This window comes from Sphaeramia orbicularis, chromosome 3 (assembly GCF_902148855.1).
Source record: "Sphaeramia orbicularis chromosome 3, fSphaOr1.1, whole genome shotgun sequence".
Taxonomy (NCBI): Eukaryota; Metazoa; Chordata; class Actinopteri; order Kurtiformes; family Apogonidae; genus Sphaeramia; species Sphaeramia orbicularis.
The window spans coordinates 4,219,163-4,239,656 of record NC_043959.1 but is presented as its reverse complement, the minus strand read 5'-3'; the positions used below and the strand labels follow the sequence as shown (position 1 = coordinate 4,239,656).

Sequence of the window (20,494 nt, the reverse complement as noted above, 5' to 3'; positions counted from 1 at the left end):
GTTAACTGGTTAAAGGCTCAGTGGGATGAGTAACATTTCCAGTCAGTAATTCTTAGAGACTCAGTTTTCAGCCTTACACTAGCAGTCAGAAATCCTGTTTATGTAGTCTACATGGAATTTCCTTGGAAGATGGAAACTAGATGATCTCTTTTACAAGTGTGAGCTGGCCAAGAGGTCAGCAGCACACGCCATGATAAATACAAGTTCAAAAGATAGGTCATAACAATAAATTAAAACTGACAGTAATTCAGGAAATACAGTTTGACAAATTATTTAAGTTTAATAGTTGAGGCAATAATTAAAATACAGATACTGTCCAAAGGATTCTCGCTGTCTAGTCCAGGGGTCAGCAACCCTGGTCCTAGAGAGCCACTATACTGCATGTTTTAGATGTTTCCTTCTTCCAACACACCTGATGGTCGTTACTGGGCTTCTGCAGAGCTTGATGATAGGCTTATCATTTGAATCAGGTGTGCTGGAAGAGGGATACATCTAAAACATGCAGGATAGTGGCTCTCTAGGACAAGGGTTGCTGACCCCTGGTCTAGTCAGTACAATGGCTAAAAAAAATTGTCGTCTCCTGTAAAGTTCCATGTTTCTCCTTTGTTCCAAAACTCTGCATGCTGCAATTAATTTAAAATATTTAATATATTTCAACACTTGCTGTTTTGATTCTGTTTTATTTCAGGTAAAAACCTCTACACCAATGAGTATGTAGCCATTAAACTGGTAAGTGCACGTTTTCATACTTTGGATGAAATCCTAAAAGAAAGCAAAATGATGTAAAATCCAATGGAAACCTAAAAGAAAGCAAATTGATATTAAAAATGACTCCAAAATGTAAAATGACAGGAAATACTAAACTTATACAGGGTGGGGAAGCAAAATTTACAATATTTTGAGGCAGGGACTGAAAGACAGTGTATGACCAATTAGTTTATTGAAAGTCATGAGAATTTATTTGCCACAAGAAAATTGACATAATAGAAAATGTTTTTATTCTATGTGTCCTCCTCCTTTCTCAATAACTGCCTTCACATGCTTCCTGAAACTTGCGCAAGTGTTCCTCAAATATTCAGGTGACAACTTCTCCCATTCTTCTTTAATAGTATCTTCCAGACTTTCTCGTAATAGTTTTGCTCATAGTCATTCTCTTCTTTCTATTATAAACAGTCTTTATGGGCACTCCAACTATTTTTGAAATCTCCTTTGGTGTGACGAGTGCATTCAGCAAATCACACACTCTTTGACGTTTGCTTTCCTGATTACTCATATGGGCAAAAGTTTCTGAAAAGGTATGGATAATAGTGTTAGGTATGATTATGACATCAATATATGTTTGGTTTCAAAACAATTGACATAGTGCCTGCTGAGTAAAAACAACTAAATGTTCATTGTAAATTTTGCTTCCCCACCCTGTAGTGATGGTGGGGAATGTGGAAATTACTATTTATCACAAACACAATTTATGACAATCACAATTTATGTACAGGTACATCTCAAAAAATTTGAATATCATGAAAAAGTTCAACATTTATTGTCACTCATTTCAGAAAGTGAAACCCATATATTATACAGACTCATTAGACATAGAGTGAAATATTTCAAGCCTTATTTCTTGAAATTTTGATGATTATGGCTTACAGAGAATGAAAACCCAAAATTCTGTGTTTCAGAAAATTACAGTATTGCATGAAATTAATAAAAAATGGATATTTTAAACAGAAATGTCAGGTTTTTGAGAAGTATGTTCATTTCTATGAACTCAAGACTTGGTTGGGCTCCCTTTTACACAAATTACTGCATCAATGTGTCATGGCATCGAGGTGATCAGCCTGTGGCACTGCTCAGGTGGATTGGAAGCCCAGGTTGGTTTGATAGCAGCCTTCAAGTCATCTGCATTGTTGGATCCGGTGTCTCGCATCTTCCTCTTGATAATACTCCATAGCTTCTCTATGGGGTTCAAGTCAGGTGAGTTTTCTGGCCAGTCAAGCACAGTAACGCCATGGTCATTGAACCAGCTTTTGGTACCTTTGGCAGTGTGGGCAGGTGTCAAGTCCTGCTGGAAAATGAAATCAGCATCTCCATAAAGCTTGTCAGCAGAAGGAAGCATCGGGTGCTCTAAAATGTCCTGGTAGATGGCTGCATTGACTGTGGATTTCAGAAAACACAGTGGACCAACACCAACAGATGCCATGGCAGCCCAAATCATCACTGACTGTGGAAAGTCCAAACTCTTCTTTTCAGATGAAAGTCAATTTTACATGTCATTTGGAAATCAAGGTCCCAGATTCTGGAGGAAGAGTAGAGAGGCACAGAATCCACATTGCTTGAGGTCCAGTATGAAGTTTCCACAGTCAGTGCCATTTTGTTCTTGTGCTTGATTGGCCAGAAAACTCACCTGACTTGAACCCCATAGAGAATCTATGGAGTATTGTCCAGAGGAAGATGAAAGACACCAGATCCAACAATGCAGATGAACTGAAGGACACTATCACACCAACCTGGGCTTCCATCCTACTTGAGCAGTGCCACAGGCTGATCACCTCCATGACACACCACATTGATGCAGTAATTCATGTAAAAGGAGGTCCAATCAAGTATTGAGTTCATAGAAATGAATATACTTTACACAAGCCTGACATTTGTGTTTCAAATATCTGTTATTTATTGATTTTATGCAATACTCAAATTTTCTGAGACACTGAATTTTGGGTTTTCATTCTCTGTAAGCCATAATCATCAGAATTTCAAGAAATGAGGCTTGAAATATTTCACTCTATATCTAATAAGTCTATATAATATGTAGGGATGTAACGATAACCGGTATAATGATAAACCGTGGTAAAATTTCCGACGGTTAGTATTACTGTTTAAATTCTAATCATTATGATAACTGTTTGATTACCACACCTAGAAAACTCATGGTACTGTTCATTTCCTGAAGAAGAAGCAGCACTCCAGGCATGCATGCGCAGTTTGTAATGTTTGGCCTCTGAAAACATGGCGGAAGGCACCTGCACGGACAGAGCTCCAGAGATTTGGGGATAGCGGCTCCCGCACGGACCTGGTCTGTCGGAGCGCGCGCACGGACCCAGTCCATCCGACTGTGGGTCGGTCCAAACAAGCACGCGCACAGACTCGGTCTGTCCTAGCAAGCGAGCGCACAGACCTGGTCCGCACTAGTGTTAACTCCTCCCTGGCCCCCACTGATCCTCACCCAACATTGAAACTAGGGCTGCACGATTAATCGATTTTAAATCGAAATCGGATTTTTTAATTAGGACGATTGTTAAAAAAGGGAAATCGTAAAATCGATTTCATCTCTCTCGTGCCTCCGGGCCGCGCGCTTGCGGGCTCCCGTGGGCTCCTCCTCCTATCAGTGACAGCGGTCTGTCACAGAAGTCCGTGTAATGACCGGACTTTAAATGTGCTAATGAGCCCGCAGTACTTATAGCAATGTAAGCCGTGGCTTCACGCACGGATCCCGCAACTGAAATAGAACTGCATGCGGATCACTCATCTTACATTGTCCCGGATCTGTACCGTACTGTCTTCTTCCGAACCGGGTCCGGGTCTCGGGTCATCAGCCTCAGCAGAGGAGCCCACACAGCCCTGTGCCCACACACATCCACCAGCTCCACAGATAGAATCCCTCCAGCGTGTCCTGGGTCGGTCTGTTCCACACAAGGATCCCCCAGTTTAAATAGAACCACATGTGGATCACTCATATTAACATGGTCCACGCACGCACGCACGACTGATGCCTGTCACTGACTTACACTGGTATCTCTTCTGTGGGCCCAGATACCCAGAGAAAAAAAAAAGAAATATATATATATATATATATATATATATATAAAATTATTAATTTAGTCCTCTTACTTGCTAAATTTTTCATTCACAAATGTAAGTTCTGTAACACAAAACCAAATATTATTTATTTTTTGAAAGATGTTGAACTTTATTTAAAGCTGTTAGATAAATCTGGAAACAAAAAGCCAGGTATAAAAAAGGTATAAAAAACATAAGTATTTGCTCTGATTTGGACATTGTATTATAGTGTATTCCCCCTGGCAAACTTATGTTATTTTCTTGTTGTATACATTGTTTGTATACTCTACTTCATTCAATAAAGATTTAATTAAGAAAAAAACTTCTGTGGGTTCATCTCGTGATACCATCACAGATTTGAGGTCAGAGCAGTGCCTTGCATTGTTGGCTGCTCACGAAAACGACATGCTGACTTCTGTTGTCTTTTGTAGTTTTACCCAAAAATCGAAATCAAAATCGAGTTTTTAGAGGAAAAAATCGGGATTTTTTTTTTTTTTTTTGCCAAAATTGTGCAGCCCTAATTGAAACCTTCTGAATATAGATGCTCAGGACAAACTCAAGTCAGTTAAAATGAACCCAAATGAGTGAGCTTCAACTGTACAAAGACAAATGATGTGTGTAAAAACCAAAGGATAGGAGGCTTTATGAACTGAAGGACATTCAATAGTAAATCCAGTGTCTGACCTCCAAAGTAACTGGACCACATAACACTGTTCTGGTTGGTCTGTCTCTCACCAGGAGTGAACCACTGACCAGTCTGGATCAGATCAGCCTAACATGTTTTAAAATCCTCATTCTTTCAGAATATTTACATTTGTTCATTAAGTAGATCACGAAAATATGACTATGTTTCACTTTCTGTTTGTGTGTGTACAATAATAATGATGATGATAATAATAATAATAATAATAATAATAATAATAATAATAATAATAACTTTATTTGTATAGCACCTTTAAAAACAAAGTTTACAAAGTGCTTTGACAGAGGGCACAACAGCAGGATACACGAAGCAAGTAAAAACACTAAAACAGAAGCAACACAATTAGAGAGATGTATGAACAAGTTAATTATCAAACAGGATCAAATTAAAAAATTAAAATTAAAAATTAAGGTTAAAAAGGGGACAGACATCACATAAAAGCAAGTCTATAAAAATGTGTTTTAAGAAGTGATTTAAAAGATGTTACTGATTCCGCAAGCCTTATCTCCTCGGGCAGGCCGTTCCAAAGTCGAGGGGCCCTGATGGAGAATGCCCGGTCACCTTTTGATTTAAGCCTCGACTTTGGAACAGCCAGGAGCCCTCTGCCCGAGGATCTAAGGCTGCGTGCTCGCTCGTAGTCAACTAGCATTTCTTCTATATAACTTGGGGCCAGGCCCATTCAAGCTTTAAAAGTGATCAGTAAAATCTTAAAATCAATTCTAAAACAAACAGGGAGCCAGTGGAGGGATGCGAGGATGGGAGTGATATGATGTTGTCTGCTAAAACCAGTGAGAAGCCTAGTGTATATGTGTGACACTGTGAATGATTTGATCTGGAAAATGTTCAAACAGACTCCACTATGACCTGTCCAACTACTTTTTTCACACTCAAAAACACCTCAGGAATCAATAGGAGAATTGATAAGGAATTGGATTGATAGCAGAACTGATAATGGCATTAATATTGATCAAATCCTATCAGTTCCACCCCTGGTGCAGATATCTCTTGTGTCCATAAGTTGCCAACTTTAATGCACATTTGTATGTTTGTTGTTTACATGTTACTACTTGAATGTTTCTGCAACAGAAAGTACATTGTGCATGTTACTTTATTAGTTTTTTTCAAAATACAACTTCGTTATATTATGTCATTGTGTGTATAAGTACTTTTTGAACATTTTGAGCACATTTCAACAATACTGCGATAATAATAACTGTGATAATTTTGGTCACAATAGCCGTGATATGAAATTGTCATATCGTTATATCCCTAATAATATGTGGGTTTCACTTTCTGAAATAAGTGACAAAAAATATTGAACTTTTTCATGGTATTCTAATTTTTTTGAGAAGATGTACCAGTATATTAATGTATGAGTAAACCTCAGCCGGTTGTGTGTTTTTACAGCCTTCTGTATACACAGTGTTGATCTCCAGAAGTGTGATCTGAGCAGGTGGCAGTGTTCACTATCACAGTATTACATCAAGGAGCCAAGGAGTACATGTGTCACAGGAGGCTGGTTATTATATTGCGCTTTTCTGGTCTTTAAAAAAAAGTGCAAATAAGATGTAGTCATTTAGCTCTGTGTGCCTTTCCAGCAGCTACTGGACTAGAACTCATCATTCCTGACTCATGACTATTATTGCTCACTAGAGAGAAGTAAATAGCCACAGTATTAAGAGTATTTAGCTCACCAGACGGGCTGCTCGTGTTACTGAATGGTTTTCAGACACTGAATTTTTCACATTACAATGATTTGGGATCTATTAAATATGTATATTGTTAACCAGTGGTTTCTGAGAAATCCTCAGATTTATTCAATATAATGGCAAATATCATTTGGTTTCCTGATGCGTGGTCACATCCTCAGTTTTCTATAATACTGCATATTTACTTTTCCTTCAGTTATACAGTCTTCAAACAGGTAAATCTTAACTCCCCCTTATTAACAATGGGTTTAAAAAAGAAATCAGACTACAGCAGTGTGTGATATAAACAGCTTCATTTTCCCATAGTAGTGTCTGTGTGAGTAACCTCAATCTGTCGCAATGACAGAACAAAACCCAAATTCATATGAAGACAGTGCATTATAAGATGGAATTTACAAAAATAGTTTGTTTTTTACATTTCTGCTCTAACAAAGGCCATGTCACTTGCTGAAATAAACATGACAAACTACATTCTGTTACTCAATGTTTCCCATTAATCATACAGACTTTGGCACACCACCATCGTTCATTTTGTCCCACTATGGTCTTACAATGAAATGAAAATATTGTGGTGAAAAAAATTTCACTTAACCATGTTGCTAACACTCTAAAAGAATTTTGGAGCACAAACTCCATTTTACTCAACACACGTGTGTACCCCTCGGCACAAAACACACAACCAAACCAAACCCAGAACCAGCAGCCTCTGAAGCAGGGAGAGTTGCTGCTGCACTGAGAAATTAACCCAACTCAGTGATGACAAGAAATGTTAATGGCCATAAGTTCTGCAACCTGCAAGTGCTCTGTGCATGTCTAAGTTACCTAAACTGGTCTGCTCTGGTCAGATTTTCACTACAGCAATGTAACTCTGCACTGAACATCTGTCTCATGAGTAGTAAAATATTCTGAGTGCTGAGAACTTGGCACAGCAAAAAGTCAACAATTACTCAACAGAATACATCCATGAGATGAAGCAGAGCTTCACAACAGCGCAGGTGGAAATGAAACTTGATTACCATGGTAACAGAGACGCTGTGACTTACTGTGCCTGTGCAAAATTCTAAATTCTCAAATAGTAAAATACAATAATTTTACCATTTCGCTCATAATGTCACAAGTTGACCCACAATACAACATGATTACCATAGTTTTACAACTTTATTGTCTGCGCTGAGGCTGAAAAACCAATAATGAGCATTAGTATGGTATATTTTTGTTTAAAGGTGCAGGAGACTTTCGTGACCAATTTTTCATCAAATCTGTAAAACCTCAGTCTAAGCCTAAGTATCATGAATCTGTAAGTCTTTTTGTGATTACTCACCTGAATCTCTTGCATTACGGTGAACAATTTCTTAGTGCCATCCACCATAAACAAACCATGTGTTTACAAACAGAGCCAGGAGGTCACTCGGGCATCTTCGGAGTTTTGTCGCGATGTGCATTGTGGGAAGCGAAGGCTTGTGCCGCCACCTGACAGCGGCAGCACAACCATATGATATTATATGGATGACACAAACATGATACGGAAACCGCTGGAGGAATATGCATAGAGGGAAGGGAGCTCCTGCCGTTTCCGCGTCATGTCTGTAGCAGCTGCCGCTGCCAGGTGGCTGCGCAAACCTCCCTTTCCCATAATGCACGTCACGACAAAATTCCGAAGATGCCCGAGTGACCTCCCGGCTCTGTTTGTAAACACATAGTTTGTTTATGGTGGATGGCACTTCGAAATTATTCACCGTAATGCAAGAGATTCAGGTGAGTAATCTCAGAAAGACTTACAGATTCATGATACTGAGGATATGACTGAGGTTTTACAGATTTGATGAAAAACTGGTCACGAAAGTCATCCGCACCTTTAAGATGCACACTCTCAATTACCAATTTATTGCATCACTGCAGAAATATAGATCACAATGCATGCTAGAATCAAGCAATTTCTGCACCACTGTTTATTAGCTATTTTATTACAATGAATTGACATAATGAGAATACATGTCATAATTCACCAACTGGATATAACTCATCTCATCTGTAAACATGCAATTTAAGCAATTTCACAAATCAACACCTGTGTCTTTTTGTTATTTTGATTGAGAATAAAACAACAGAAATATGTTTTAGCCTTATCTCAGTCTAATGTGTTTAAAACTTAAGACATTCTCTAGAAAGATACATGAAAAAAAATTTCAGAAGGAACAAAAAATGTCATTCTTCAAGATGAGAATCATTCATGTCTACTTACAGTGTTACAGTGGGAGGACGAAGATGATATTTTTGATTTGGGATGACAAGATATAGCTTTTATGATAGAGTTTTTCAGTAATAGAAAGAGCTTCTGATGATAATGGTTCAAACTGACACCTAACAAATTTGCGATCATGCCAGAACTGCTGCAGTTTTTTTAGTTTGGTAAAGCTTCTAGTTTCACAAAAAAGTAAGGGTTTCTCTTATTACATTTGGTCCGTTTTGGTGTGATCTCCATTTCGAAAACTGTTTATAATTTAAAATTCACAAGAGTTGAAACCAAAAATCAGTTTTTTAGCTCTTTGACTCTTCAGTTTGAAGTGTTTTTTTCCTCTTAGATAATTTATTCTGTCATTAACTGATTTAAATGTCTTCCTTGTAGGAACCGGTAAAATCGAGGGCACCACAACTGCATTTAGAGTACCGGTTCTACAAAACACTGGGAACCACAGGTAAGGATAGAGATCAGTCTGCTGCTCAGTCTGCTGTGTTTGTGTGACTGCATGACAATGATTCGACTGTTTTGGTAGATTAGTGTGAAAGATTGCATCATTTCCCAAACAAGTGATTATTTAATTCAGGTTACGTATTGATATTAAGCTGGGTCAGCAACTTATTTTAATCTCTTGGGTTTTGTGTGCTCGAATGCCTATGTGCACAGAGAGCTTATCGAATGGTGACCTTGCTTGAAAATACACTTACAAGGGTTCTGTTTAATGTGATGAAAGCAGTTGATATAAGTCCTCTTATAAACATACAAACCAGATGAAGCAGCTTATCCCTTTTCTGCTCCACTGAACACATTCCAGTTGTTATCAAGGCAGTGTGCAGGAGGTGTTGCAGACCTCATTCACTGTCTGAGAGGAACAGTCTGAAGGAGACACAACATTTTTTTCTATGTACATAGTAAAACAGCTAAGTGGCTTTTCAAATATAAATAATTAATGGTCTTAACAATCCTTGCTTTTTAAGAAAATGTGCCATGTGGTTTGGCCGTACCAAACCCATTTGCTTGACCAGAAAACATTAATTTGCGAACACACAGAGCTGTATTTGGAATAGAGGTAGATCATGGTTTGACTAATTAATTGGTGTAGATAGGATTGTTACAATGGTATTTAGCCACAACAGTGGCCAACGACAAATATCAGGATTCTTGAAAGGCATAACTAACTTTGTGGGAAAATTATTGCTCAAAAATGAAGATAAGTAGACTTGCTTATTCTTTACAGTTAATTTGATGTCCAGCCCCAATTTTACTGTATTAATTTATTGATTTAGGTATTTATCAGTTTGATGTAAATGTAGCAGCTATCTAGTTTCCATGTAAGTGAAAAATAGTTCATTCCTAACAAGCAAATGATATCAGTCATTTAACTGGCTTTCTGCTTGTTCCTGTTGTAAACTATCATCATTGTACATGTATCAGTCTCTAACCCACATTGTTTGATCACTAATTTGGAGTATAATGATGACTTTAACATTGAAGCAAGTGAAATCACTTATTAAAGGCACATCTTCAATTTCTGTGATCGTTAGCAATCATGCAATGTTTAATTTGCATTCACTGCAGTGATTAGTACTAATACTCTAATTAACTCTTTCCCCGCCAGAGCATTTTACAGTGAGTTGCTAGCCAGTGCCAGCCTTTTTGGTCATATTCACTAATCTTTGAAGGCCCACTGAAAATGTTATGTTAGGTCCATGTGAACATTGAATACATGAATACAAAAGAAAGAACAGAACTTCAACTTTTAAACACAAAAAACTATTTTATTCTATCTTCATTTGTTCATGAGGTATAAACATTTGAATATTGGCAAGTTTCAGGAAAAAACTAAATTTTGAGCAAAAAACTGAGAAAATTGCATTTTTTTCAAAGCTATTGATTTTCAAGATAAAACTGATTTCCTATTGACATTTTTGACTCTTTCTTATTTACTTATAACACTGTATTCAAAATCACAAAATAAAATAAAAACAACAATAGTAATAACAAACAGCTCTAAGCAATGGCTCAGATGGTAGAACAGGTCGTCCAATAACCGAAGGGTTGGCAGTTCGAATCCCGCTCTGTCCATGTGCTGTTGTGTCCTTGGGCAAGACACTTCACCCTCCTTGCCTCCAGTGCTGCTACTCACACTGGTGTATGAATGCGTATGAATGTTTGGTGGTGGTCGGAAGGCGCAGATTGGCAGCCACGCTTCCGTCAGTCTGCCCCAGGGCAGCTGTGGATACAAATGTAGTTTACCACCACCAGAGGGGGAATGTGAGAGCGAATGAATAATGGATCCTCTGTACGCGCTTTGAGTATGCGTTCATAGAAAAGCGCTATATAAATCTAATCCATTATTATTATTAAGATATCCCAACATTCCACAAAATGCACCGGGTTCCTTATAAACTTTGCACATTTACATACATCAGTTATGAGTCTTTCACATATTAGTTTAGCTTTTTGATATAAACACTTCCATATTCCTAATTTTCAAGAAAAAAAAAGAAACATGCACCAAGTACTGTAGATTTCTGGGCTTTGCTTGGCTGCGCCACATCCTCCTGTTGGACCACCTGCTGTGTTTGATCTGTAAATAATTATATAGACATCTAGTTATTTATCTGTTTATGAATATATGTATTTATTTATTTCATACAAAAGCCAAATAAAACAGTGTCTTACCTGTGTCACCACTGACATTATGGAGCTGAACCACACCTGTGCTGAATCTGCTCCGTATCCACAGTCATAATCGGAACTCACACTGTCTAAAAGATGAAGATTAGGTGTCCTTTGTCTTGGCCCACGTCTGGTTGTCTGGCTTCTCCTTGAATGTCCACTATAAATGTCTGTCATATCTTCCTCCTGTCTGTGATTTTCTCTGTGTTGCCCCTTAACATTGACGGAATATCTTGTCAATGGCGGGGAAAGAGTTGATATGCTTCAAAACAGAAGTGAAAAAGACAAAGTTTCATATGACTTTGGTCATAGTAGGGGGTTTCTTTTAACACATTGTCATACTGTCTCTGTCTCTCAGTTCAGCCTGTCTGTGAATCCTATTTTCTATAAAATGGTCATTATAATCATTGTTCTGAGATTTATCGCTTTACATTTCTATTTAAGATTAATTTATTTGTCAGGTTTTAAATATGAAACACTGTGAAATTTGAATTTTTTCCCCTCTGGCTCTCTGGGAATTTCTCAATTTGTCACAGAAGATTAGTCAAGGTCTGCTGACACATCACTGACAATCTTGTGAGAATTAAATGACTACTAGAGAGAATTACATTAAAGACAGACAACGGACGAAATGGCTGGGAATACTAAAAACAATAGAACAACCCTTAAAAGCAGCAGGTGTTTTAATGAAGCAGCTAAAGGAACATCGTTTTCCTCCATCTGGTAGTAGTCTGATGGATACACCTAAATGAGAGCTGATGAGTAACCTTATGATCTTATGATGGGAATCGTTTCATATTGTCAGTCATAGTTTGTCTTTGAAAATAAAATATGTGATGTGTGGTCTTTGATGTGCATTTTTGAGCTCTGTGTGCAAACTGTATATAATAACCAGACAAGGAGTTTAATGGCCAATGTTTTGCAAGGCAAGGGCTGGAAAAGGCCAACTGTGCGGAAACTCATTAAATATTTAGAGAGTGGGTCTGCCTCTCTTAGTACTAACCTGCCTCTGTCCTCTCCTCCAGATGGGATAACGTGACCTCATTTCTTCTTGGCTGTGTGCTGTGCCACATTCCTCTCCGCCAATATGGTTGTCATAGTGTCTGTGTGATGGGCTCTTTATGCATTAATGTGGTTTAACTCAGTTGCCTAATCAGGTGTGGTTATCTAGGCATAAACAGCTGTCAGCGAAGATTAGCGGCAGTTTTTCCAATAGGAATGGGACATCTCCTTCCGGACATTTAGTAAGATTTCTTGTCACTTCAGTCGATAACAGTAGCATTGCTGTTTCAGCTCTGCAGACTGTGAAGCATTACTTTGCCAAGGACAAAACAGTTCTGAGGATCAAGAGATTTTGTTCAAGGGTGGGTGGACACTATTGAGCTGTTATAGGTATTTGCAGACAGACCTCATCATGAAACTCTACACCAGCACAGTAATCATTACACTCCCAAGGAGTAAACATGCCTCATTGTGACCTAACGTACTAGATTTTAAAAACTTACTCAGCCAAGACTGAATGTTATGTCCTGGATATCTGATGTCACTTCACAAAACATAGATCAACTTTATTCAGTCAAGCCGAAGAGGAACCAAGGATATTTACACCCATAGATTCTAGACACTGTGCCTCCTGCAAGAAATGCTATACAAGCTAATTCTGTCTTTTTTATTCTTTAAATTTTCAACTTGCTATTTTTCCAGTTTAAATCTCTCAGCTCCTCTCTTTAGTAAATTTGGAAGTGGTCAAGTGCAGTCTTACAAAATAAAGGGAAAAAACAAAAATTTTCGTACAGCACAAGTTGTTGGAACAGTAAAAATCTGTTTTACTTTGGAGAAATAAAAAAAAAAAACAAAACATAGATATCACCTCTAATCAAATTTAGTGTATAATGTTTTAGAGTAAACATAATGATTGGATTATTAAATACTACTACTGGTCCACTGATGCCAATTCAGGCTATAAAAGTGTTTGTATGATATTGCATGTGTGTGTTTCTGTTGATTCAGTAACTGGTATTAAGTCATGACTGATATTACAGGAAAAAACGGCAATGGAAAATGTTTGATCCCATAAATGTCATGTCAGCAGAGGGGCACATAGTAAAAAGAAAAATGAAATTTGATGAGATTTGGCGTGAGCATGGACCGGGAAAAAAAAGTGCATCGCTCAAGACAAGTGCTCCGTGGTAACAACTGGAGGAGGAGATCCATAATAAGTAGACGTATGAAATCTTTTTTTTTTTTTTTTAAACAGCATGTCTGCATCTTTTGCACATGGTACAACACCTTTCTTATATAGTATATGGGAAATGTTCCCTATGCTAATAAACAACTGGGAACTAGGGCTGTGCAATTAATCGTTAAAAGATCGCGATCTCGATTCACACATGTATGCAATCTCATTTCTAAACACAGATGATTTTTAAGCATTTTATTTCCCAGCTGCATTACAAATAACTGCCCACAAATGCAGAACTGCCGCCGCCTCTTCCCTCAACCAATGGTAAAGCGTTTTTGCAACACATGAGCCTGCTGCTGTCGGCTGCAGTTGAGTGAAGAAAGAGTGAATTACAGCAGAGGAACATCTGCAGTAAAGACAGTGAAATGGATGAAAACCCTTGTGGTAGTGGTGAGAGTCACCCACCTGAACTCGTGCCCAATTAAGGTTCACATTCGGCTGTGTTAATCTCATCTCTGTCTTTTCTGTCGTCCAGATCCAAGTGTGTTTTCATTTTCACTTCTCTGTCTCCTGCGCTGCTGTTCTTAGTCTCCTTTTCTTTTCTTTGCCAGTGAGGATAACTCGGCCTTTAACCAAGAATCAAAAGTCTCACCCTCTCTAAAAATTTTATATTAGAAATGTTCCATTGTGCCAGCTGGGAAGTTTTTTTGCACTGCAAACTTTCACAGATCAGCTGACGCCACTTCGCAACCGGGACCATAAGTACAGCGTTTCTGCTGGTAAGGTTTATCCATGCCACCACACCAAACATTTCATACAAAAAAAACCCACCACCGTCATGTATTATACATATGTATTATACATATATCCATGTTGTCTGCTCAGAGAGTTGCTGATAAACTTGCTCGTTGTGTGTTGTCTCGTCAAGCTCACGCTGAATTTTTATGTCTGAACCGGGTACCAGATTCCAGGCCCTTTTTCATAATGGAAACGCAAAAAGGCTGAGTCGAGTTGAGCCGATACCATGTAGTGGAAACACGGCATTGGTTTCCTCTGGATAGGCCACATGATCAGCCACTGAAATGAAATGAGCCAGTAAATATTTCTGCCTGAAATCTAAACTGATCAGCCAATCAAAATAAATGGCCAGAATGCACAAACTTCATTTGGATTAGAGCATAAGAAACAAAGCATACACTGAAGAGTGATTGTAGAAATCCATCCAGCTATCCATTCTCTGAACGGCATCTCCTGTAAAGTTTTTTGGGGAGATGGACTGCACAGTGGGGTACACTCTACTATATATAATAAAAACAAATTCACACCTACAGTCAATTTAGAGTCACGATTTTCACTAACCTGCATGTGTTTGGACAGTGGGAGGAAACCCACATGGTCACGAGGAGAACATGCAAAGTCCACACGGAAAAAATCTAGTTATTATTCGTCTTGGAAAAAATAGAAATTATACAGAAGGCACAATTTTTAATCTTCACCTAACATTAAATTCACTAAGCATGCTGTACTACAGAATGTAAAATAGGCTCTGAGAAACAAAATTAATCAAATGTAGCAGATAAAAATGTGAATGTGAGACTTTTGACTTTGTTATATTGATCAATTGCAAAACAGTCTTCAGATGACCAAATTAACCTTCTAACCCCATTAAAATATAGGGTTTGTGATTGGAGAGTTAACAATCCAAACAATTGGTGGACCTTTAGGAGTGTGCCTTTCAGCTTGGCTTACATCCACAACAGTTATTCATCACACATTCATCTCGATTCCCTTCTGTTGTAAAGGAGTGCAGCCAGCACCTGTATTAGATTACAGTAATGCAAAGGGAAATGTATTCTTTTGTGCCTCCACACAGGGAGAGCTTTGATTCAGAGGCTGACAGAACTTATATATTTGTGAGTCTGTGTCGAGCCATTTGTAGTTGAGAAAAAAATTACACATTGGTATAAAAATCTTATCACAAACCTGGTGTTCTATAAAATAGTCTCCATATAGTACACATTCAGACTCAGTTTTTCATAATTCTGAACATTTTCATTTAGATATTCACTCTGTTGATTCAGGTAGACCAGCCATTTCACTTTGATGATGTTAATAATAATGATAATGATAATAATAATAATAATAACAACAATTAAAGCCGCAAGTAGCATTGAAAGGCCCCTCACCATGGGCATGTCCAGTAAAAGTATGTCATCATTCAGCAGGTGGCGGTGTAGCACCAAATTTTATGTCTCCTGATGAATGGGTGTAGGCCTGTGAGATTGACAATTGACTCAAATTTGAGGCAAATCTGTGTTCGTATGTCCAAACTGAACAAATTTTTGTATAAGTAATTCTGTAGGGGGCACTATGGAGCCAAAATTCAATTTCTTCCATTGAATGGGTGTAGGCCTGTGAGATGTACCACTGAGTCAAATTTGAGCCAAATTGGTGTTCATATGTCCGAACTGATGCAATTTTTGTAAAGGTAAATTTGTAGGGGGCACTATTGAGCACAATGGCAATTTCTTTTGATAAATGGTTGTAGGCCTTGGAGATTGACAACTGATTCAGATTTGAGGCAAATCGGTGTTTGTATGTCTGAACTGAAGCAATTTTCTTAAAGGTAAAGTTGTAGGGGCACTATAGCTCCAAATGTCAAATTTTTCTGATAAATGGGCGTAGGCCTGGGAGATTGATGTCTGAGTAAAATTTTAGCCAAATCGGTGTTCTTATGTCCAAACTGAAGCAATTTTCATAAAAATAAACTTGTAGGGGGCGCTATAGTGCAAAATTTCAATTTCTTTTGACAAATAGGTGTAGGCCTGAGAGATAGACGTCCGAGTCAAATTTCAGCCAAATCAGTGTTCGTATGTCCGAACTGATGTCATTTTTGTAAATGTACATTTGTAGGGGGCGCTATAGTGCAACATTTCAATTTCTTTCAATAAATGGGTGTAGGCCTGGGAGATAGACATCTGATTCAAATTTGAGCCAAATTGGTGTTTGTAGGTCTGAGCTGAAGCAATTTTTGTAATGGTAAATTTTTGAAGAAACTTTGCAAGAAAGTTTGCGACGTTGTGACACAAAAAAGGGTGGCACCGATCCCACAAATTTGGCTAACATCTGATGCCCCACTTCTCTAGATACTGTACACCAATTTTGAGCTCATTTGGTCAAACAGCCAAGGAGGAGATAGTTAAAATACGTCAGCAAAAACGCTAACTCAGCATTTTGGAAATTTCAATCCAATATGGCCGACTAAGGGTTGGTTTAGGGGCGTGGCCATAATCATATTTTTTGTTTGTCTCCTGACGATGAATCTATGTACCGATTTTCGTGGCTCTACGACAAACTTTACATTGGATGTGGTCCCATTGGCGTAATGTATTTCCACTTTTCAAGGGGGTGCTGCCGCAGCATTTTTTTACCAGCATCTACGAAGCCTATATGTAAATTCAATTTTGCACATTTGTGAATTTTGGGCAAAATTTGGAGAATTTTTGTAAATGTTTAGGGGGATCAAGCTTGAGCTCAAAGCGCAGGAGAAAGGGGAAAAAAAAAAATAGTCTGAGCACAAGAACAATATAGCCGTTTCCGTGGCAACCACATATTTGAGTTTATTTGAAAGCTCTCGAGGCCCCCCATGTTTCCATGGGGTCGGATGTCACGTGTCGTGCACTTACACACACATGACTGACCCCGACTGGGCGTGGCCCATTGACTCCCATTCATTCCAAGCAGGCATAAATATGCAGTTTTTGTACATGTCATGTACATATTTGGAACGGTCTCACTGCCGTGAGTGTGAAAGTGGTAACAGTGGCGTCACTGGTGATTTCGTCCCCATGCGCCCACTGCAGACTCAATGGGACCTGTGCTACTCGGCTCGGGCCTACCTAGGAAAGCACTCGGAGAGTGCAGACCTCCACCAAGGCAGATCAGCCCCCGCCCCCTGATCACCACCAAAATTTAATCATTTGTTCCTTGTGCCAGGATCAACATTTCCTGAAATTTTCATCCAAATCCGTCCATAACTTTTTGAGTTATCTTGCACACGGACAGACAGACAGACAGACAAACCAACGCCGGCAAAAACATAACCTCCTTGGTGGAGGTAATAATAATCACACTGTCAAAAGGCCAAAGTTTTACATGCATATATTTGTTAGTAGTGCCTTCAAACTTTGTCTTTAATCAAAATGTTGTTGCACCTTCTACAAGGTTTACTTGACTCTCCTTTTGCAGAACTCATGCAGTCAGGTTTATGGGCCTTCTGGCTTACAAATGCTTTTCCAGTTCAGCCCACAAATTACCTGTTGGATTAAGGGAGGGGTCACCAACCCTGGTCCTCAAGAACTACTAGCTGCATGTTTTACATGTTTCCCTCTTCCAGCACACCTAACGGTCGTTATCAGGCTTCTACAGAGCTTGATGATAGGCTTATCATTTGAATCAGGTGTGTTGGAAGTAGGGATGTAACAATTAGAGATTTTGGTGCTACAAGTATCCTCAAGGAAGTAATCGTGGTTTCACAATTACTACGATTATTTTGCAGGGGTTTATACTTGGGGGTGCAGTCTGTGCCATGCATATCTTAAAATGGCTGCATGCAGAAGTGAAAGTGAAACCTGTAACAGTCCACTTATTTTTTCCCAAAGTGACCCGCTACAACGCACTTTAGGGTCACAAATGGATTAACCATCAGCATCCACCATCTTTAGTGTGCGTTTGGCTCTATATTGTCCTTTTAATCTCCACAGGTACAGCCAGCGCACACACCCCCCACACTCGAGCGCATCCCCGACAAAACAAACCCCAAAATTACACAAATAAACCACGAACCAACCACATAGCAGAACCAACCAAAAATATTAACTCATTTAATACAAATCATTAAACATAAAGCAGCTCAACCCCCCCCCCCCCCCCCCCCCCCCCAATGTCTTTCCTCTTTTAGTCACCATTTTTACGATCGCAAATAGTCGATGCCATTGATCAGTTGCAGTGTAGCCACAGGCTTTACTCACGGCACCAGCAAATGCCACCACAGGATTGGCCCACATTGGTTCAGTAGCTCCACAGAGGACAATAACCCACTGAACAATGGGCAAAATTTAATCCAGAAAGTATGAAATGTACAAAGTTATCTCTGCAGCATCTCAAACTCTGGCAGGCTCCCACCTTGGCTTATGACATCCCTCTCCTCCGTGTGTCATATCCTCAGCTTTTTATGTTGACAACATGCGTACATTTTATAAATTCTTTTTAAAGAATATAACAAACAATACATCAACACTGTGACACAGTTTTACAAAAGGTTTGGAAAATAAGTTATTTCATCCCTGCTGGACGTCTTAAAGTGATGTATATTCAAAGACATCATTAATACAGGTAATGACTTAAGGGGTCTTTACAACTTAACACACATTACTAATGCCTCTGTCTCCCGCTGTTGTGAAACTTCGTTAACTTTCATTTGAGGAGGCAGGTCGGTTGTGTAAGCCAGACAGTTGTGAATGGGTTGTGCGATGGTAGCCCGACACTGCGTATGTGATGGTAGCGAATGCAAACTCTATGGAAATAAAAGTGAGCCCGCATCAAAAATATATTTACAGACAAGACAATTCAGAAATACGTCCACCCCCTGAGACAGAGAGTCACCTTGTTCTTATTTGTCATTTTCACTGGTGGAATGTTGAATGCAGTGCTTCTGTAACGTTGCTTTCGTTCGGTGTGGGAAGTGCATATTGGCATGTCTTTTGTTACGCTCTTAATCTACTGTACTTTATGAGACGGTTTTTGGCAGCCTTGACGATTAATTAACCGTGACGTTTAAAATCGCAATTAATCATAACACCATGACATCGTTACAACCCTAGTTGGAAGAGGGATACATCTAAATCATGCAGGATAGTAGCTCTCAAGGCCCAGGGTTGGTGACCCCTGGATTAACATTAAGGCTTTGTGGTGGTCACTCAGAAACTTTGTTGTCAATGCTTTGGATCACAGTCCTGTTCAAAGATCCATTTGTTCCAAAGCTTTAATTTTCTGGCTATTCAGATTAAGTTTCAGAATACTCAAAGAATTGTCCTCCACCATGATTCAACACCAATCATCTCTGCAGCAAAACATCCAGTATGGTGATGTTTGAGCTACAAGCCTCACCTTTCCCTCTTCATAGACAACATTGATCCTTATGGCCAAACAGTTCTACTTTTTTCCTCCAAAGAATATACCTCTGCAAGGTCAGATCTCAGTACACTTTGGTCTTGCTGTTCTATTTGAGGAGTAGATTCTTTCCTAAGGGAACAGCCTTCCAGGTCTTATCCATACACCACTCTTTACCACAGACAGAGACTACTCTGGACCTCCAGCGTCATATCCAGTTCTTGAACCACTGGGACCTTGAGATCCTTTTGAACCTGTCACACCAAAATGCATTCATCTCTGCAAGTCAATTCATGACTTGATGGCTATGTGGTCCTTTGGTGTATTTATTTGTTGTTTTGTTTTTTTTTTTTTTACTGTTTTTACAGAATAATGTAGTCTGTTTAGACCTCTGGAAACAGACTTGGGGAAGTCTATAAATTTGCTGAAGTCTTAGCTGATTACTTTAGAGCTCCCCAAATTTACAAAGAAGTATCTAAGGATAAAAAATTACTTTATTGATTCTATCTTGAGGAAATTTCAATGTTTACAGCACCAAAAATACAGAAAACAAAGTGCAGAAACATTAAAGAATGAACAGGAAATATAAAAAAGAATCAGTTTGTTACTTGTTATGTATATTAGACAGACAGACAGACAGACACAGAGAGAGAGAGAGAGCTGGGACCAGTCATAGCGGCAGTCATCAGGGTGAAGAAGGAGGCCTACAGGGCATGGCTGGCTTGTGGGTCTCCAGAAGCTACCGGCGGGCCAAGTGGTAGTAGTGGTCACTGAGGCAAAAAAAAGTTAGGTGAGGACTTGGAGGAAGACTACTGATCAGCTACAAAGACATTCTGGCAAACCGTCTGGCACCTCGGGGGGGGGGGGCAGCAACTCACCCACACTGTGTACACTGGGGACAGGGAGTTGTGGACGTCAACTCAGGATATAGTTGGTGGAAGAAATACTTTGAGGAGTTCCTCAGTCCCATCAAC

The 20,494-nt window shown here is 39.0% G+C and overlaps 1 protein-coding gene across 6 annotated transcripts in view; it reads left to right on the top strand.

The window, feature by feature from the left end:
* csnk1g1 (casein kinase 1, gamma 1) overlaps window positions 1-20,494 on the top strand; it is a 66,973-nt gene that overhangs the window by 14,378 nt on the left and 32,101 nt on the right. For all 6 annotated transcript variants that reach the window (XM_030128508.1, XM_030128500.1, XM_030128492.1 and 3 more), the window contains exons 3-4: window positions 689-729; window positions 8,873-8,942. In XM_030128508.1, the coding sequence (XP_029984368.1) occupies window positions 689-729; window positions 8,873-8,942 (111 nt within the window). The remainder of the gene's footprint in view (window positions 1-688; window positions 730-8,872; window positions 8,943-20,494) is intronic.